The sequence below is a fragment of the Pituophis catenifer genome, unplaced genomic scaffold (genome assembly GCF_029215685.1).
Source record: "Pituophis catenifer annectens isolate HBS135680 unplaced genomic scaffold, rPitCat1.0.hap2 SCAF_4, whole genome shotgun sequence".
Lineage (NCBI taxonomy): Eukaryota > Metazoa > Chordata > Lepidosauria > Squamata > Colubridae > Pituophis > Pituophis catenifer.
In genome coordinates this window covers 96922450-96940971 of record NW_027256884.1, presented here as the reverse complement: position 1 = coordinate 96940971, position 18522 = coordinate 96922450, and the positions used below count along the sequence as shown (strand labels likewise).

The 18522-nt window shown below is 35.0% G+C and overlaps 1 protein-coding gene across 1 annotated transcript in view; it reads right to left on the bottom strand.

Moving 5' to 3' along the window:
* Positions 1-3307: 3307 nt before the first annotated feature.
* The window catches only part of CBLB (Cbl proto-oncogene B), a 72478-nt gene continuing 57263 nt past the window's right edge, over positions 3308-18522 (bottom strand). The window contains exons 15-19 of the mRNA XM_070943767.1: positions 16487-16575; positions 16269-16397; positions 14402-14545; positions 12305-12424; positions 3308-4105 (exon numbers count right to left, since the gene is read on the bottom strand). Of these exons, the coding sequence (XP_070799868.1) occupies positions 3849-4105; positions 12305-12424; positions 14402-14545; positions 16269-16397; positions 16487-16575 (739 nt within the window). The 3' untranslated portion in view covers positions 3308-3848. The remainder of the gene's footprint in view (positions 4106-12304; positions 12425-14401; positions 14546-16268; positions 16398-16486; positions 16576-18522) is intronic.

Below are 18522 nucleotides of genomic sequence, written 5' to 3'. Positions count from 1 at the left end.
CTGGCATTAGAGTACTGGAAAGAATGTTAACACAGAGGCTTGTTATTTAGATGCCGAGTGTCTATTTGTGCTCTATAATGTGAGATACCATCAACATTACTGGTAGACATCATTATCTGTTTAAACTATTTAAAATTGTTTAGCTGTAAGACAAGGATGCATAAACTGCCCTCCTTTCCCCTCAAGACTTGCGTATGTGAGCCCAAAGTCATTCTTAAATTGCCATCTAATTGTAGATTTTTTAAAAAAAATAAATCAGAAAAAGAAAATATTAAATATGTGTCAAGTAATCATCTTGGCTCCAAGATCACTACAAATGGGGACTACATCCAAGAAATTAAAAGCTTGCTCCTGGGGAGGAAAGCTATGGCAAATCTAGACAGCATACTAAAAAGCAGAGACATCACCTGCCAACAAAAGTGCTTATAGTCAAGGCTATGGTTTTCCCAGTTGCAATGTATGGCTGTGAAAGTTGGACCATAAGGAAGGCTGAATTGAGGCCTTTTAACTATGGGGCTGGAGAAGACTCCTGCGAGTCCCTTGGACTGCAAGGCGATCAAACTGATCAGTCCTAGAGGAGATCAACCCTGACTGCTCTTTAGAAGGCCAGATCCTGAAATGAAACTCAAATACTTTGGCCACCTAATGAAAAGGAAGGACTCACTGGAGAAGAGCCTAATGCTGGGAATGATTGAGGGCAAAAGAAGGGGATGACAGAGAATGTGGCCAGATGGAGTCACTGAAGCAGTCGGCATGATTTTAAATAGACTCTGGGGGATGGTAGAGGAAAGGAAGACCTGGAGGAATGTTGTCCATGGGATCGTGATGGTTCGGACACGACTTCACGACTAACAACAACAATCATTTGTTTCATTTAAATCAATTTAGATCTTGTATAGAAACTCATTCAAAGCCAGAAGCCGGATGATCACCCCTCCACTTGATCAACACTTTGAATCCAGCTAAAGAATGTAAAATAAAAGTTAAAGTATGATAAAACTATTTAAGTTTTTGAATGACTCTCCATTGCAGGAACATGGTCATATATCCAACCTAGCAAGTAGCTTATGGATAGACTCCAAAACTGATTCATTTAGGAAGTGATCATATAGCACAATATGATTGCTTAAATATGTTTGTATACTTGTAAGTATGTGCCCTTTATCTCTGGAAACACAAAAATCTTGCAAAGATAATTTGCTATTTATTCTTCTGGCTGCTAACATGCACATTAAACAATTTATAAAATAATGTTTACATTTTGTTAAATTTATATCCTGCTTTTCCTTGAGGAACCAATTATATCATACTCAGCACTCTCAACAAATGTGAGGCTGAACTAACAGTGACCAATCCCAAGCTATTCAATGAGTTTCCTTGGCTAAGGATGGACTTGTTTCTGGCCCAAGTCTTAGTTCATCACAATTATATTACAATGGCTTTTTATTTCTTTTGACCCTCTTCAAAAGCTGCACTTGAGGATGAATAGATGATTTCTGTAATGGTGAAGAGATTTGTAGGAATATTGTTCATTGGGACATGATACCCTTATAAGCTCTTTATCTTGTTAGATGAATCCTGTATACGCTTTACTACTATGTTGGCACAATCAATGTAATAATTTTAAACATTACTATTCATAGGAATTTTAAAAAAATATACTGGACATGATCCTCTGATTACCCTAAACTATTATAATTAAAACCATGCACAGGCATGTGCCAATACACACATATACAATCTATTTTTCTCAACTAGAATTAGAAAATTTTATTCTAAGAGAAATTATATTGTAGGTGAATTACATCCTTTAATTTAGCAACATATTAAGTTTTTAATATATATTTAAATTGGGAGTATTAACAATCATTTTTTTTTATTTTGACTTGAAGGTAACGAGAGAAAGACTATCTACCCTTTTTGATACATTTGGATTCAAATGTAGTCATATTTCATATTTATTTTTCACAGGGAATGGTAGGGATGTGTCAGTGAAAATTCTATTTTTAAACAATCACTGTAAATGATGTTGATTCTATAGTTCTATTAGTACTTTTATAATTTTCCAAATGACCAAGGATAAAAGATGCAACACTGGCATTATAGAATACAGGCATACCTGGCTTCTTATATTACTTGGAAATTCCATTAAACCAAGTCCAATCTTTGTGGAATGTTTACTACCGCTTTGGCCTGTCAAAGGCTTCATCAGATGCTGAAATATTACCAAACCATATCATATTCTAAATGTTGTATCTTCCTCCCTCAATTACAAGGGATCAGAGAAGACTGAAGGGTCAACCTATACATTTGTGTGTCTCTACTCTTACACTATGTAACATATTAACTTAAACAGGTCGGTGATGGTGAACCATGCCCAAAGTATAATATAAATGCCAATTTCCTCCAGTAGGAACGTATTTCATAGATTTAAGAGACGATAGGGAAAATAGCCATTTCAAGGTTAAGTTTGTATTCAGATTACCCCGTTTCAAATCAACAATTTCTATTAAGTTTTTTTTAATAGGAATTGGAAGATCTAACTTTAAGAAGTGGACTTCAATTCCTAGAAATCCCCACCAAGCATGCTGAAGTCCACACATCTTAAATTTGCCAAGGTTGAGAAATACTGATCTAGGGGAAAATGAAATTAATTGAAAAAATTGATTTGGCTTGTGCTTCAAAATTACTAGCCACTCAAGGCAGAAAGTTACGTTCAAGAATAGACACAACACAATAAGTTGATCTGGGGACTGAATAAACATTTAAGGTACAATGTAACTTAATTAATATCCTTGTAAAATTGGTTGATATAGAACAGAATTCAGCAACAGCATAGAAAGTTTAAAATGTTTCTAAAATGATCCTGTCCTCTAAGGTGTGATGAAATAATTATCTTCACAGGAAATTAACCAAATACTTCTTTCCATAAGACAAGATAATAATTTACCTGGCCACTGATAACATAATTCACTCTGCTGGATTTTATATATCTGCCAATATTAAGGCACGCACAGCTTTTCATTAAGCTTGTCAAGGAACAAAAGTCTAATTTCAATCCCACACCTTTTGCATTTTGAATAATTATATCAAAAAAGGATTTATGTTTTCAAGTCATTATCATGCAATTCTGTATATTTTAATTTTGTAAATTAACCATACTGATCTTGAAGCTTAACAACCACATGTCAAAGAAAAGCTACCCAGTGTTGCTGGTCAAAATCCCTTTTAAAATAGACCAGTAACAAAGTAACATATTACACATTCATTTATTTATTTTTGCTTTGTGTAAATAGCAATGGTCTATCAGAAAAATAAAATCAGTAGTGAAGGCCTCATTTTTCTTGCATTTTATTTGAGCAGAAATGCAAAAAGCTTTTAAAGCTCCTTGGAAAAATAAAAATGGAGAGTGCACTTATATATGTATAAAAAGTAACTGACTTAGTAAATGGGGCAAATCAGTATAAAGACAACTGGAAATGCCTCACAGTAGAAAATATGAACAAGAACACAGGAGGACTATCAGCTTTAAAATTGTCATTTACCATCTTGTAAACATGAAAAAAGCATTTCACAGATTAAAAGTTCATGGGAAGTAAACTTCTTTAAATTATTTGTCAGTTCAACCCTGATTCAAAAATATGGCTAGCAAAAATACAGATTTAATTCACTTATATCTTGAAGTGAGCAGTTGATCTTATTCTGAAAAATTGTTCCAACTCATTCTTTGAAGGTACATCCAGGAAAAAAAAATCTCACTTGAATCCCATCTCACAATTATACAATATTTCTCATATTTACACCCACACACACATATGGAGAATTGGCTTGCTGCAAGATTTTCCATACTATAGATTGAGTCGTGGAGAAACTGATGGAGGAAAGCAAGCAAATTCTCTTAGAATGCTCCGTGCTACATCAAGATTATTCTGGGCTATTTCAAGGGCCCTCTTCACTTCTTCAAAAGAATAACCTTCTCCCATAAGTTTTGCAATCTTTGCATCAACATTTTCTATAGATGTATTATGTGCCTTCCTATGGTGTATTTCTGGAGCAGTCCTACGAGGAAGTGGTTTTGGAGGTCTGGCTGGTGCTTGCGAACCATCTACATAAAAAGAAAAAAAAAAGAATGGTCATTTTTTATGGAGATATAAAAAGATATTCCTGGCTAATACAAAGTCATTGATTCTATTCAATTATCTATCAAAGATAATTTCTGAATCTGAACTGGACTGTGTATTTATACATATTTAATCTTTGCACAGATAGGAGGAAAAAAAAATATTATTTGTTTGGTTTGGTTCAAGAACAAGCCCTACTTGTTGACTCTGCCTTCCATTCTTCTGAGGTGGGTAAAATGAGGACCCAGATTGTTGGGAGAAATATGCTGACTCTGAAAACCTCTTAGAGAGGCTGTAAATCATTGTGAAGCGGTATATAGGTATAAGTGCTATTGCTATTAGATGTTACCAAACCATACAAAAAAGATATAATTAAAACTACTTCATCTTAATTTTAACTGATTTTCTCTAATATTTTCTATGAATCTAAGACCTTCACATTTATGATTCCTCTGTTATGGCAATATTTATCTCTATGATGTGCAGTTGCAAGCATTACTATAAAGTATTATTGGAATTAATGAAAATCAGGGGTGGCATTTTAAAGCATAATTTAATAAACACAAATGCAAATAAATTATCTCAGAAGCACAGGTAGTCCTTGATTTATGACAATTGAACCCAAAATTCCTATTGCTAGGCGAGACATTTTTAAAGTGAGTTTTGCTCCATTTTTTAACCTTTCTTGCCACATTTGTTAAGTGAATCACTGCATTTATTAAGTTAATTTCACAGTTGCTTAAGTGAATTTGGCTTCCCCATTGACTCTGCTTATCAGAAGGTTGCAAAAGCTGATCACATGACCCCACGGCATGGCAACCACCATCATAAATATGAAGCAGTTGCCAAGTGCCTGAATTTTGATGACATGATCATGGGGATGCTACAATGGTCATAAGTAAGAAAAATAGTCATAAGTCACTTTTTTCACTGCTGTTGCAATTTTGAACGGTCACTAAATGAACTGTTGTAAATCAAGGACTACCTGTAATTACATATCAGATCACCTTCCATTCTTAAGGTTTATGATTCAACGCATTCCAATAAATTAATTACAATGAAAGATAGTAAGGATTTTTATCAGCTTTCTTTCTCATTCTAAGAGTATTTTTTTTAAAATGCTAATGTCAAACTCTCAGCTCTGGGGTTCTATGCTCTATATAATCTTCATCATATTATTACTATTATTATTTATGCAGTTATATTATATCTTAATCATACATATGAATTGGATTATTTAGTTATTAACAGCTGTGATCATAGTAATAATAATTCCTTGGAAATTGATTTTAAATAGTCTATTCCATCAAATGGCTACACCAATTCTGATCATAAAACGGGCTGAAATAAATATAACATGCTTTATTTTTATTCAAGAATATAAGTATTGTTCACAATATTTTATTTGATTTGGGTGAGACTCCATGAAAATAAACCACAAAATCTAAATTTATTTTAAAAAATATTTTCAACTGGTACACAAATTTCTATTTAGCTTCAATGTAAATTATAGATACAAACAATTCTGCATTATATTCCTTGAAATGTGACTAAGAAGATGGATATTTAGGAACATGTATTTCAGATAGATATCTTAATATTTGAATAGCCTTATATTTTTTTAAAAAAATGTTTGAAATTGTCAGCAATGAGAATCTTTCAGTAGCAACATTAATTCGCTTACTAGTATCCAAAGTACCATAATTAATAGATAGGAATTTTATATAATACATGCCAAATTATGGATAGAATTAATAAACAATGAGGAGTCCTTGTTGCTTCCTGAGCTTAGTTGTTTGCCAAAGACTCCACACACCATCTTTAGCTACATATATTATCTTCTATTGGAATAAATAATGCATGTAATTTATACATAGCTATAGCTTGTATCAAGTATACCAACATCTACATTAAAAAGATATCCAAATGATTTAACTTGTACATAATGCATATGGGAACATATTACATAAATTGATGAAATTGAATTTTGGAAAAGATCTGTGTAAACTAATTGCATTACTATGCACACTAAAGCAATATATTATAATAAGAGGTTGAAAATAATTTTTTCACACCTTCTATTAGATTAGAACTTCAAACCCATGGCAGAGTTTATTAAAAAGTAAGATATGTTGAAGTTAAATTCATACACTTAGTAAGAACAGTATAGATACATAAGAAGTTTCTACTGTTCCAACAAATGCACTGGGAATTACCTGTTGTCTTTTTTTAAAACAGTTCCACATATTAAAAGACTTTCTGCCTACAGTTATCTAATAGTATCACTCAATCTAACAGTGTAATTCAATTTTGTTTATTGGCAACAAACATAATAACAACACACACACATCCAATCTTGGAAGATATGACTTGGTCCAAGTAAAACCACTTTTAGACTCTAGTTGGAGCAGAAAAGCTAAAATTAAGATTGCTTCTCCTGAACCTGAGATACATTTGCTTTAACAGACATTCATGTACAGAATATCCGTGTAATTTGAACATAGGAATTTTCTGTTCACATTTTTCCTGGAATTTTTACAAATATAATTTTTAGAAGTATAAATTCAGCTTTGTTTAGCTTCCCTCTTAGCAGATAATTTCAAGAATAAAATTGTTGGAATTCTACTTTTGACATACTTTACTCAAGTGTCCAGTCTAATGGTTAAAATATAGGAATGCTCAGATAGCAGACAAGACAAGTACATAACCTTGTACTTGGGGACTCCAAGCCAATTATAACTGTACCTTTCCACCACAAATCTTAAAGGAGATAGTAATCTATTATTGAAAAGTTCTCCAGGGGCCCCTAAAATTACACCAACTACCACCCAATTACAAGCACCTCTTTGTTACTAGAAACGTAGATCACTGAATCAAAGTTGTATAAGGTGTATTTTGAGTCATCAAGAATACAATTTAAAACATCCAATAAAAATGAGTTGTCCAGCCTTTGTGTGGACAACATGCTTAATAATGTAGCAACTGGCTAACTGCAGATATTTTCAATGCATGATTTTCTCTTTCCTGGGCTCAGGCCTGGGTTTGCAAATTAGCATATCAGATACTCTTCTGAAGGACAGAGTTAAATACAATGCAATTCTATTGATGTTTGATGTTCATGTAGCTTAATACTGTCAATCATAGTATTTCTTTTCTTTTCTTTTTTTTAGTTAAGGTTTTATAAGTTAAACAAAAACACAAAACAAAAATATATACAAACATGGATACATTAAGACAATACAAAAGAAAAAAACAAACCAACACTAACTCAGTCCACTGACTGACTTCTGAAAGTTGTTGCGTTGGTGATTGTTTTCTATTTCGTCTATTTTTATCTATACATATCTATTTTAGATGTTTACTTACTTAGACATTTATACATATCCAAGGTTTCTTTTTTATAAAAATACCAACTACATTTATATAACTTTCTAGAAATCCTTCTAGGTATTTATCTACACCATCATTCTATCCTGCCTCTTACATAATTGTCTGTGTTTCTTGGTTAGATTGACAAAAAGTATTATTTGTTGGTCCTATCTTTCCCTCTAACCTGGAGTACCACCTTTGCCAGATTAAATAGTAATCAGTATCGTCTTTCTCTAGCAATTCTTTTGTAAGTCTGTCCATTTCTGCACATTCTGTTATTTTCGCAATTATTTTTTCTTCTGTTGGTAGTAGTTCGGATTTCCAGTTTTGAGCGTACGCTATACGTGCCGCTGTTAAGATGTGAATAATGAGATACTTCATCTCTTTGTTGTATTGTGATGTGGTCATTCCAAATAAGAAAAACTCCGGTTTCATTTCGACATTCTGTTTAGTTATTTCTTCAATCATTTTCCTGATTTCCTGCCAATAATGTTGCGCCCTTCTGCAAGACCACCAGATATAATAATATGATCCCTTTTGTGACTTGCATTTCCAGCACGTTGGAGACATATTTGGGAACATTTTTAACCAGGCGTGCCGGTGGGAGGTGCCATCTGTAGAACATCTTGTAAAGATTCTCTTTATATGGTATCGATAGTGTCAGCTTGTAGTTTTCTGTCCATAACTTGTCCCATTTATCCAATTCTATGCTGTGCCCTATATTTCTTGCCCAGGTTATCATATTTTCTTTCACTGTTTCCTCCTCTAATTTATATTTTATTAAGTATTTGTAAATTTTAGTTACCATTTTCTCATCCGTACTTTTTAATATTTTATCCAATTTGTTTGGTTCCATTTGAAATCCATATTGTGTCCGGTCTGCCATGTATCTTGACTCTATTTGGAGGTAAGGCCACCATTCAATAACTATACCCCCGTTTTCCAATTATTGTCCCCTTCACTGTTCAGTAATTCTTGGTAGTTCCTCATCTTTTCTATTTCTATAGTGTTTGGGTAGATTAAAGCTTCCATAGTCGATAGCCATCGCGGGATTTTGTTGTAGTGTTGTTTTCTGATTTCTTGCCAGGTTTTGTATAGTGAGCCTCTAATAATGTGTCGCTGGAAGTACCTATGTTTCTTATCTGTGCCTTCCCACAAAAAGGCATGCCAGCCTCAATTCAAATCAAATTGTTTTTTAAGTCTATCCATTCTCTAATCCAGTTTAGCAACGCTGCTTTGTAGTATAGCTCCCAATCCAGTAGACCAAGTTCTCCCTTTTCCTGGGCATCCTGTAAACATTTTATTTTGATTCTGGCCTTCTTTCCTTGCCGGATGTATTTCATTACTATCTTATTAAGGTTCTTAAAGAAATCTTTTCCTGGGCTAATAGGTATCACTTAGAAGAGATAAAGTAATCTCGGTAATATGTTCATTTTTACTGATGCTATTCTACCCAGAAATGACAGCTGTAATTTATTTCATATTTCCAGATCTTTTTTAATTTGTTTCAGCATAATTATCTTCTCTAATCGTTGTTGCTTTTGTAGTGAGCCAAATTCCCAAGTATTTTACTTTCTTTGCAATTTGTATTCCTAATTCTTCTTCCAATTTTGTCTCTTGTGTCTTAGTTAAGTTTTTAGTCAGAACTTTAGTTTTTTGTCTGTTAATTTAAAATCCCGCCACTTTACCATATTCTTCTATCTTCGCTAATAATTTAATTCCTGATGTTTCTAGTTGTTCCACTATAAACACAATGTCATTGGCGAAGGCTTGTAATTTGTATTCCTTCTTCCATATCCTCAGACCCTTTATTTCTTCTTCCTTCCTTCCTTCGTTTAGTAAGACTTCCAGTGCTATTATGAACAGTAGGGGCGATAGTGGGCATCCTTGCCTCACCCCTTTTTGCATGTCCATTTTTTCTGTCATGTTCCCATTAATTGTAATTCTCGCTGTCTGGGAAGAATATACTTTCTTGATCATTTTTTAAAAATTATCACCAAAATCCATAAACTCTCATTGTGATATAAGAAAATTCCAATTCAGATTATCGAATGCCTTTTGGGCGTCAAGAAAGATTAGAGCTACTTTTTTATCAATTTTTTGCTCGTAATATTCTAAGACATTTATAATTCTTCTCGTATTATTTTTTATGTGTCTCCTTGGAACAAAGCCATTCTGATCAGAGTGTATATAATTGTGTATGACTGTTTTCAATCTCTGTGCTATAACTGTCATGAATAGTTTATAGTCGACGTTTAGTAGCGAAATCGGTCTATAGTTTTTAACCTGTGTCAGGTCCGTATCTTCTTTGGGGATAAGTGAGATAATTGTTTCTGCCCAAGATTTAGGAGTTTCTGCTTCCAACAGTGTGTCGTTGAAGACTTGGAGTAATAGCTCATCTATCGGGGACTGACAGTTTTTGTAAAATTCGGTTGGAATTCCATCTGGGCCTGGTACCTTGTTGTTCTTTTGTTTCTTCCAGGCTTCCGTTAATTCTATCATCGTGATTAGTTTGTTTATATATCTCTGTGGGTTTCCTCCAATTTTGAAATATTTGTTTTACGCAGATATTCCTTAATGTCTCGGTCCTGGATCTCCTCTTGTGAGTAAAGTTTTTGATAAAATTCTTTAACTATACGTTTTTTGTCTGGATTCATACTATATGTTTGTCCTGCTTCATCTTGTAGTGGATATATTTTTCTACTCTCCCTCTCTTTCTTCAATCTATACACTAGCCAGCGACCATAATATTTCATTGGCTTGTCTCTGTGAGTTGACAGTGCCGTATTACAATGATTTCACTCCTACTTACACAGAGTTGAGTGACCATCTCTCTATCCTGGCAACAATACCGTGGGGTACCTCAAGACCAGTGATGGGTTTCTACCGGTTCGTCCCAGTTCGGGCAAACTGGTAGTGGTGGTGGCGGGAGGCTCCGTCCACCCACCCAACATCACAGATGCTCTGTGCATGCGCAGAAGGTTCCGCACATGCGCAGAAGCGCAGCACATGAGCGTGTATGTGCGCACTCTCCTGGTTCCGAACCAGTAGCGAAGGTAAGAGGAACCGACTACTGCTCAAAACATTATTTTCTCCTCAGTGATACTTAATAACCATAAAAAATTGCTAGGGGAGGTTATCTGGAGTTTGAAGGCTAATAACGATCAGTATGTTGATGACAAAATTCTCTGTAACCTCTGAATTAGGAGAGGCGTATTCCAATCCAGGACAGCAATGGGGTAGATAACCAGTAAACAAAGATCTTTATCTTAATAACATTTTAGATGGGTGGTTTCCACATGAGAATTTCAGAAATTTGCTTGCTCTAAAAATGTTGCTCCTAAAGACATTACCACCACTTGAACCTAAGTGACATATTTCTAGTTTTGGTAAGTGTACTAATTATATCTTTATATGGACGGGAACAGTTTAGCTGTATTTGTTCAGGAAAGGGAAACTTTTTATTTAGATTACTGTAATATATGTTACAAGGGTAGCCTTGTGTTTGATCTGGAAAGAGAAGCGCACACAAAATGTGATATAGCAGGTTGCTAAGTATGGCTCATGATCATACACAAGTTATGCTTCTGTTGGTTTCAAATTCAGTATTATGCTAGGTTGAAGATTCTGCTCTTTACATTAAAAGGTCCTAAATAATGTGGCACTAGGATACCTAACAGATCAATTATGTGTTACAGACCTGATTGATTGGTAAGATCATCATAGGAGGTTCTGCTGTGTGTGCCGAGACTGACTGTCATCTTGCGGTTACTTGCAGACAAGCCTTTTCTGTAATGATGCATGTACCCTGGAATGCTCGGCCACCTGAAATTCATGAGGTACCTACTGTTACATCTTTTAGGTACCTTTTGCCAGGCTTTCCTTCTATCAATGTTTGATGGCTAATTTTGCTTTTGCTTAACATATCTTTACTTTGTTTTTATTATTGTATTTAATTCTTTTGATTGTAAACAAGTCCAGTATCTGACTGTACGAAAAGCACTAGAAACATTAATAATGCATCTTGAGTTTGCATAATATTTCAGCACGTTTAATTATGGATATTTTTTCTAGTAGTGACTGTGATGTTTTCTTCTCTTTTTATGCTAATAGCGAATATGTAGATTCTAACACTACACAGTAATTTTATTTATTATAAACCACTGTAACCAAGACTGACTTCCAGCAGTTTACAACACAAAAACAGAAACAGAATAAAAACAAGGAATGAAAACAGCAGCACATAACCCTGATGCCAAGGTACAGGTAAGAGGGACGTGGTGGCTTAGTGGCTAAGACACTGAGCTTGTTGATTGAAAGGTTGGCCGTTCAGTGGTTTGAATCCCTAGTGTCGCGTAACAGGGTAAGCTCCGTTACTTGTACCAGCTTCTGCCAACCTAGCAGTTTGAAAGCATGTAAAAAATGCAAGTAGAAAAATAGGGACCGCCTTTGGTGGGAAGGTAACAGCATTCTGTGTGCCTTTGGCATTTAGTCATGCTGGCCACATGACCACGGATACATCTTTGGACAGCGCTGGCTCTTCGTCTTTGAAACGGAGATGAGCATCGCCCCCTAGAGTTGGAAACGACTAGCACATATACGCAAGGGCAACCTTTACCTTTCAAACTCAAGCTCTATAGAAAGGAGGGGTGGGGAGTTGATATTCTAAATCACATTTTCTCCATTTTCAATTTCAATACACTTTCTGAAAGATTTAATCTGAAAGATTAAAGTAACAAATTTATCTTTTTGAAAAATTATGCAGAATATAAACTGTTCTGTAATTTTATTCCTGTATATTGGATTTTAATTACCTGAAGAAGATGGCAGTTGGTCATAATCCTGGGATATTCTGTGGGCCTTTATATTTTCACCAGTTAATCTTCTAACAGGTGGTAAAGGAACTGAGCCATTTGTAGGATCAAAAAAAAGATCTGTGAAAGGAAAAATAAAGATCATTTTGTGTATTTCTGTTCATAGGACATAAATTTACAAAAAGGTAATTCAAAGTTAAAAAAATACACAAGAAATGAATGGTGTAATATGTTAAATTTTAATTCAATTGAATTGAATTGTAGGCTCTTTTCATGAAAAGGACTCCCTTCTAATGTGGACTTCACCTTTTTAATGGTTTACTTTGCTAATCAGAAAAATTGTGGTTAATTTTAATCAACTATTGAGATATACCATAAAGAATTCACAGAAAACCTGAACTAGAGTATTAGAAGTCTTAAACATACTAGTTGTCCTGAAATCTTCTCTATCCACTCATTTGCAGATTTGTTCCCCACTATCTGTTACTGCTTTGCTCCAATTGTATTTTATAAACTTTTAACATAGATCCACCCATGCAACAAAGCTTCTCAGAGCTTTTTTGTGGCTTTTTTTGAAAAAAATTAATGTGTGGCAAAACTTCCCCTCAGTGGGAAGAAAAAAGACTCCCTAGGTGAAGATACCTTTCATGAAAGGTGCTTCAAACCAAACATTATTGGCAAAGCATTAGTAAACACACATATGTTCATCAAAGGAGAAGAGTTATATTTAACAGATTTTAAAAAAATAAATGTAATTAACTTTTCACAATAATGATTGGAACTTTTCAATCACTCAATAACTGTTTCAAATGGAAATAATATGAGAATAAATTATTGTGCAAGGTAGGGCTGTAGAACATTTCCAGACCAAGTGCTGCACTTCCTTTTCAATGGCATCCTGGGAGCTTCATTCCCTAAAATAATTACTAGGATCAGGGCAGTGGCTAAATTTGATTTCGCTTCATTTAGTTTTGCATTTAGTTAATATTAAATATAGTTATCATGATTACTCTCTAATTATGTTTTTAAATTTTTCTCTCATGTCCCTTTGTAATTTGAAAACCTTTAAAAGCCTCTGAGGACTACCCCTAAAGGCTTGTTAAAGCCTCATATAAAAAGATAGAGAAGCAAGTATTAGCAATATTCAATGAGAGAAGCATTAAAAAATTAGGACAGCAGTGAAATTTATAAAACGTATAAATTACGCAAAATTAGACTGTGCTAATATTACCATTTTATAAATGGTATCTCCATCAGCAATGCAGAGTCAACAGCTCCAACAGTTATAGATCCTTTAGCCAGCTACAGTAAAAATCTACAGCAGAGAGAAAACAGAGCAGTAGCTATGGATCCTCCCCTTTTTGAATTGCCAACTTTGCTCCCTGCCTCTCACCTCCATTAATGTATTTTAGATAGTTCCAAGTTTTATCACCATTTTGCTGTTTATTCCCCACTTTTTAAAAAAGTCCTTAGACTTATATTTAAATTTTCCTTTGCTAAGGACTGAAGGAAACTCACCTGGTGCTATAAATCCTCCAGATCCAAAAGTTCCTAATAGCCAAAAGGCAGTTAACAAGAAATTTCTTACTGTTATTAGAAAATGAAGTATGCAAATTTAGCATCCTTTCAAAGGCGTCAAGCACAGTTTGAGCAAGATGGCTATTCCCACATCTCCCAGAGTGCTAAACCCACTGGAGACATTTGTGGTCTTCTCACAAGGAGCAGCTGTCTGGGGCATTTGTGGGTGATGTCAATTCTTCTCCTTGTCTGGCCAGCTCTTCATTCCTCTGTGGTTGTCAGTTCTGGTTTTTGCAGAGTTGTCTTTAATCTGCCATTTTTTCCCAGATGACAAAACTCCAAACATAAACTACTTCTTAATTTGCAGATCACTATACCATTAATAGTGTATATTTCAGAAATGTAGGAAATTAACTTGCCGATTTTTCTACATAACCTCATAACTTCAATTTTATAGTGTACTCCTCCAAATGCATGGTTAGATCTATGCTGACAGGCAGGTTAAATATTTGAGAACATTTTTTTATACAGTAAAGTAAATCTATACAGTAAAGTAAAATAATTATCACCATCTCTTACCAGTGGGAGGGTGGTATAATTCATGTCCAGACAGGGGTCTGTTTCCTGCAACAAGTGGTCTTGTTTGCTCAATGAAGCTATGTCGTGCAGGAGGTGGTGGAGGTGGAGGAAGGGAAGGTGGTGGATTGTCGGACAAATCTTCACCTGCATTGACAGAGAAATTATATAAACCCATCCAAAAGTTGATCTAGTAGTACAGTGATTTTAATACAGGTCATTCTTGACTTAATATTATAATTGAACCTGGAATTTTGATCGTAAATTGTGTTGTTAAATGGGTCACCACAAAATACTTTTTGGGAGGAAAGATAATCGGCGCTACCTCAGCTCAGTTATTTGTGACCAACACTTTAGGATTCCAGGCTAGACTTGTCCATTTGCAGGAGCCAAACTCGTCAGTAGATAATGAATTTGGAGGGAAGAAATTTCTATTGAATCAGTCTTCAGTTAAACTTCAAAGCTATTCTGATTAATACTGTGTACGTAAAATATCTTTAGCTAAAATGTCAGAATAAAGGAATTTTGCTTTTTTTTGGGCGGGGGGGTGTAAATCCTTTTAGCTCAGAATTTTCCTTTTGAAATGTAAACTTTTATGATAAGTCGGCCCTTTGAATTTGTGTCCAGACTCAACATTTCTGCTAATAGAAAGTCATATTTCTTCATTTGTAAGATATCGCCTTCCTTGGTCCAAATCAATCAATACATCACTGTAGGGGCCTACAGCCAATACTATATTAATGCTTGTTTTCCTTGAGTCAGGGTTATAAAACTATTCAGACTCTTCCATAGCTGACCCAAGATACAGCCCACATTTTGGTGACATCCCAATATCAGTACAGGCCTTTGAAGCCATTATACAAAATAAAAGTAAAGTTTCTGCTAGAGAAATTGCTCACCCCTGGTTTTAGGTTGCTACAAATAAATCTTTGAAACATATTACATAATATTCTAGTCTTTTTCTCTAAAATGAAAATACAAAAATTAAAAAGAATTTGTGAGCTGCTTAACAAATAACAGCCAGGCAAATTGAGGTAATTTGAGAAAACATGTCTTGATGAAACTATTAATCTAGTTTTTTTGAAACAGTTAAATCTTCCCCACTCCCAATTTAGGAATATAAATTAAAACAGAACACAGTATTATTTTATACTATTATAAATTATGCTGATATATTTATGATAATTTGAGATGGAATTCATTTCATTTTGATTTTGAATAAAATGTTCACATCTAACTAAATTTACATGTGGAAGACAAATACATAAAACTGGACAAATCTTAATCTAATACTACTAAATATTAATACATCAAATGTATTATCACTTGCAGAAAAATGTATTATTATTTTGAACTGACTGTAGAATACTGATAGTCCTCAAATTAATACCACAATTGAGTCCAAACATTCTGCTGCTAAGTGAAATATTTATTAAATGAGTTTGCCCCATTTTACGACCTTTCTTGCCACAGTTGTAAAGTAAATTACTGTAGTTGTTAAATTAGTCAAACTGTTGTTAAGTGAATCTGGCTTCCCCATTGACTTTTCCCGTTAGAATGTCACAAAAGGGAATCACATGATCTTAGGACACTGCAACCGTCATAAATATGAGTCAATTGCCAAGTGTATAGTATGGTCATAAATGTGAAAACTGATCATAAGTCAATTTTTTCAGTGCCGTTGTAACTTTGAACGGTCACTAAATGAACTGTTGTAAGTTGAGGACTACCTGTACATTCATAAAAATCAATGACGCATCATTTACTCGATACTTAGTGCATGATCTTAGATTTAGTCTACAAATGGCTGTGTTTGAAAGATTTATTATAAGGAGCTTGCTTTATTGGAAAGAAAAAGAGAATATATAACCTGGAGGATGCACAAGCAAGTCATAATCAGAGGACGTTCTATTGAGTACAGATGCATGTTTCAAATTTTCCCTCAATGGAGGTCGCAGAGGCGGCAAAGGTATTGGAATAGTAGACTCAAAGGCTTCTCCTAAATACCAAACATTTAAAATACCTTAATTTTTAAACTTTCAAAAACAGCATGTTAATTTTTTCCCTCTAAACATGCACTACTCATACCTATATCAGGTTGTTTCAATTTTTTCATCTCAGATGAAGTATTGTGCATTTCACTACTTATTCCAGAGCACTGACCATTCTCAAATACACTGAAAACAAACATAAAACCTGTAGTTTTAGTCACATAGAAGTTACATGGAATCAGATGCAAAAATGAAATGCAAAATGAAGATACTGAAACTAGTACTAAGAAAATTTAACTTCAGACAACATCAACTTTCCCCCTCTGCCCCCATTTTAAAGACTACAGCACCAACTGCACTTGAACTCAATAGAGGCAGATCAGAACTCAAGCCAAATAAAGTTTGATGAAATGAATGACAATTATAATTCATTTCATAATGTTTCTATAAAGGGAAATACAAACATGAATTCTTAGTTAAAATAAAATAAAAGAAATAAAATAAAATAAGAGAGGGAGGGAGGGGGGAGAGGGAGGGAGGGATATGGATGTATTTAATTTCTGTAACTGTCCATCTCAACAAGTGATTCTGAAAACAATTAAAACAGTACAAAATAAATATATATGAGACCAAATAAAATTTACTATGTATATTAATACAGCTTGGATACAGGGTCCTTAACACACTCAAGGCCCCAAGCCTGGGCACAAAACCAAGTTTTCATGGCCTTGCAAAAGGGCAACAGGGTTAGGACCATCCTTGACTGACAGGATCTACAGTTTGCCCAATCTGTCTGACCGAATTGGACAGATAGAAAGAACTGTCCCTTAATAGCCCGATTGCAGATCATAAAAGGCTTTTCAAGCAATAACCAGCTCCTTGAATTGCACTCAAAACCACACTGGAATATTGGTAACTCACAAAACAGTGATATTACATGCATTAAACATTTTACTACACGTATAGCTACATTCTGTATCAGTTGAAGCTTCTGAGTGCTTTTTAAGGGCAGTCCCATGTAGAACGCATTGCAGTAGTTCAGAAAAAAGATCACAAAGCATGAGTAACTGTCAGCAAAGCCTATCCAGAAATGGGTACAACCAGTGTCATCTTATAGGGGAGAAGGGTGGCACAAAATTTAATTTATATATCAATAAACTGGCATAGTATCCTAAGTTGTGCAAAGGCCCTTCTAGCCATCCCTGGCACCGGATCTTCTAGCAGGAACCATGACTCCAAGAGGACGCCCAGATTGTGCACTGGGTTCATCTGGGGCAGTGCCACTCCATCCAGAACTAGTGATGACAAAACCTTATCATCACAAGCCCCAAATATGCAAAGACACTCTGTCTTCCTTGGGTTGAGTTGAAAACCAAAGTATCCCATCAATATTCTTACAGCCTCCAGGCACTGACATAGGACAGGTAGTCCAGAGTGGAGATACAAAGCTAGGTAGCATCAGCATATGGATGATACCTTATCCACGATTGTTGGATCTCCTCACCCAGTGCCTTCATGTGACTGTTACATAGGACAGGACAGAGAACTGAGCCCTGGGGTACCCCACAAAGTAGGGGCCATGGGTTAGAACACTACCCCCATCAACTCCAACTGGAATGGAGCCTGGAGAAAAAAGGAGAATCAGAGCAATGTTGCTCACCCCAATTCCCAAAGATAATCCGGAAAGAACCGTGATCAATGGAATTGAAGGCCACTAAGAGATTAAGAAGAACGAGGACAGTCACACTATTCCCACTACTGCCAGAGGTCATCTAAGAGAACAGTCACTGCTGTCTCAGTCCTGTACACAGTCAGAATCCCTGACTGAAAAAGGTCCAGATAATCTGTTTCATCCAGGATTCTCTGCAGCTGCTACACAACCATCTTATTTACAAGCTTTCCTAAAAAAAGGAAAGATTGTAGACTGGACAAATGCTAGACTGGTTGAGTCAGGACATGACTCCTTCAGGACAGAGTGCACTAATGCCTTCTTAAGAGTTGATGGAATTACCTCCACTCTCAAGGAGTTATTGATTACTGCCCAGACCCAATCGTGTTTAGTGTGTGTGTGTCTGTGTGTGTGTACTTGCTGAAATATGTTAAAAAGGTGATATTCTATGAAGACATTTAAGT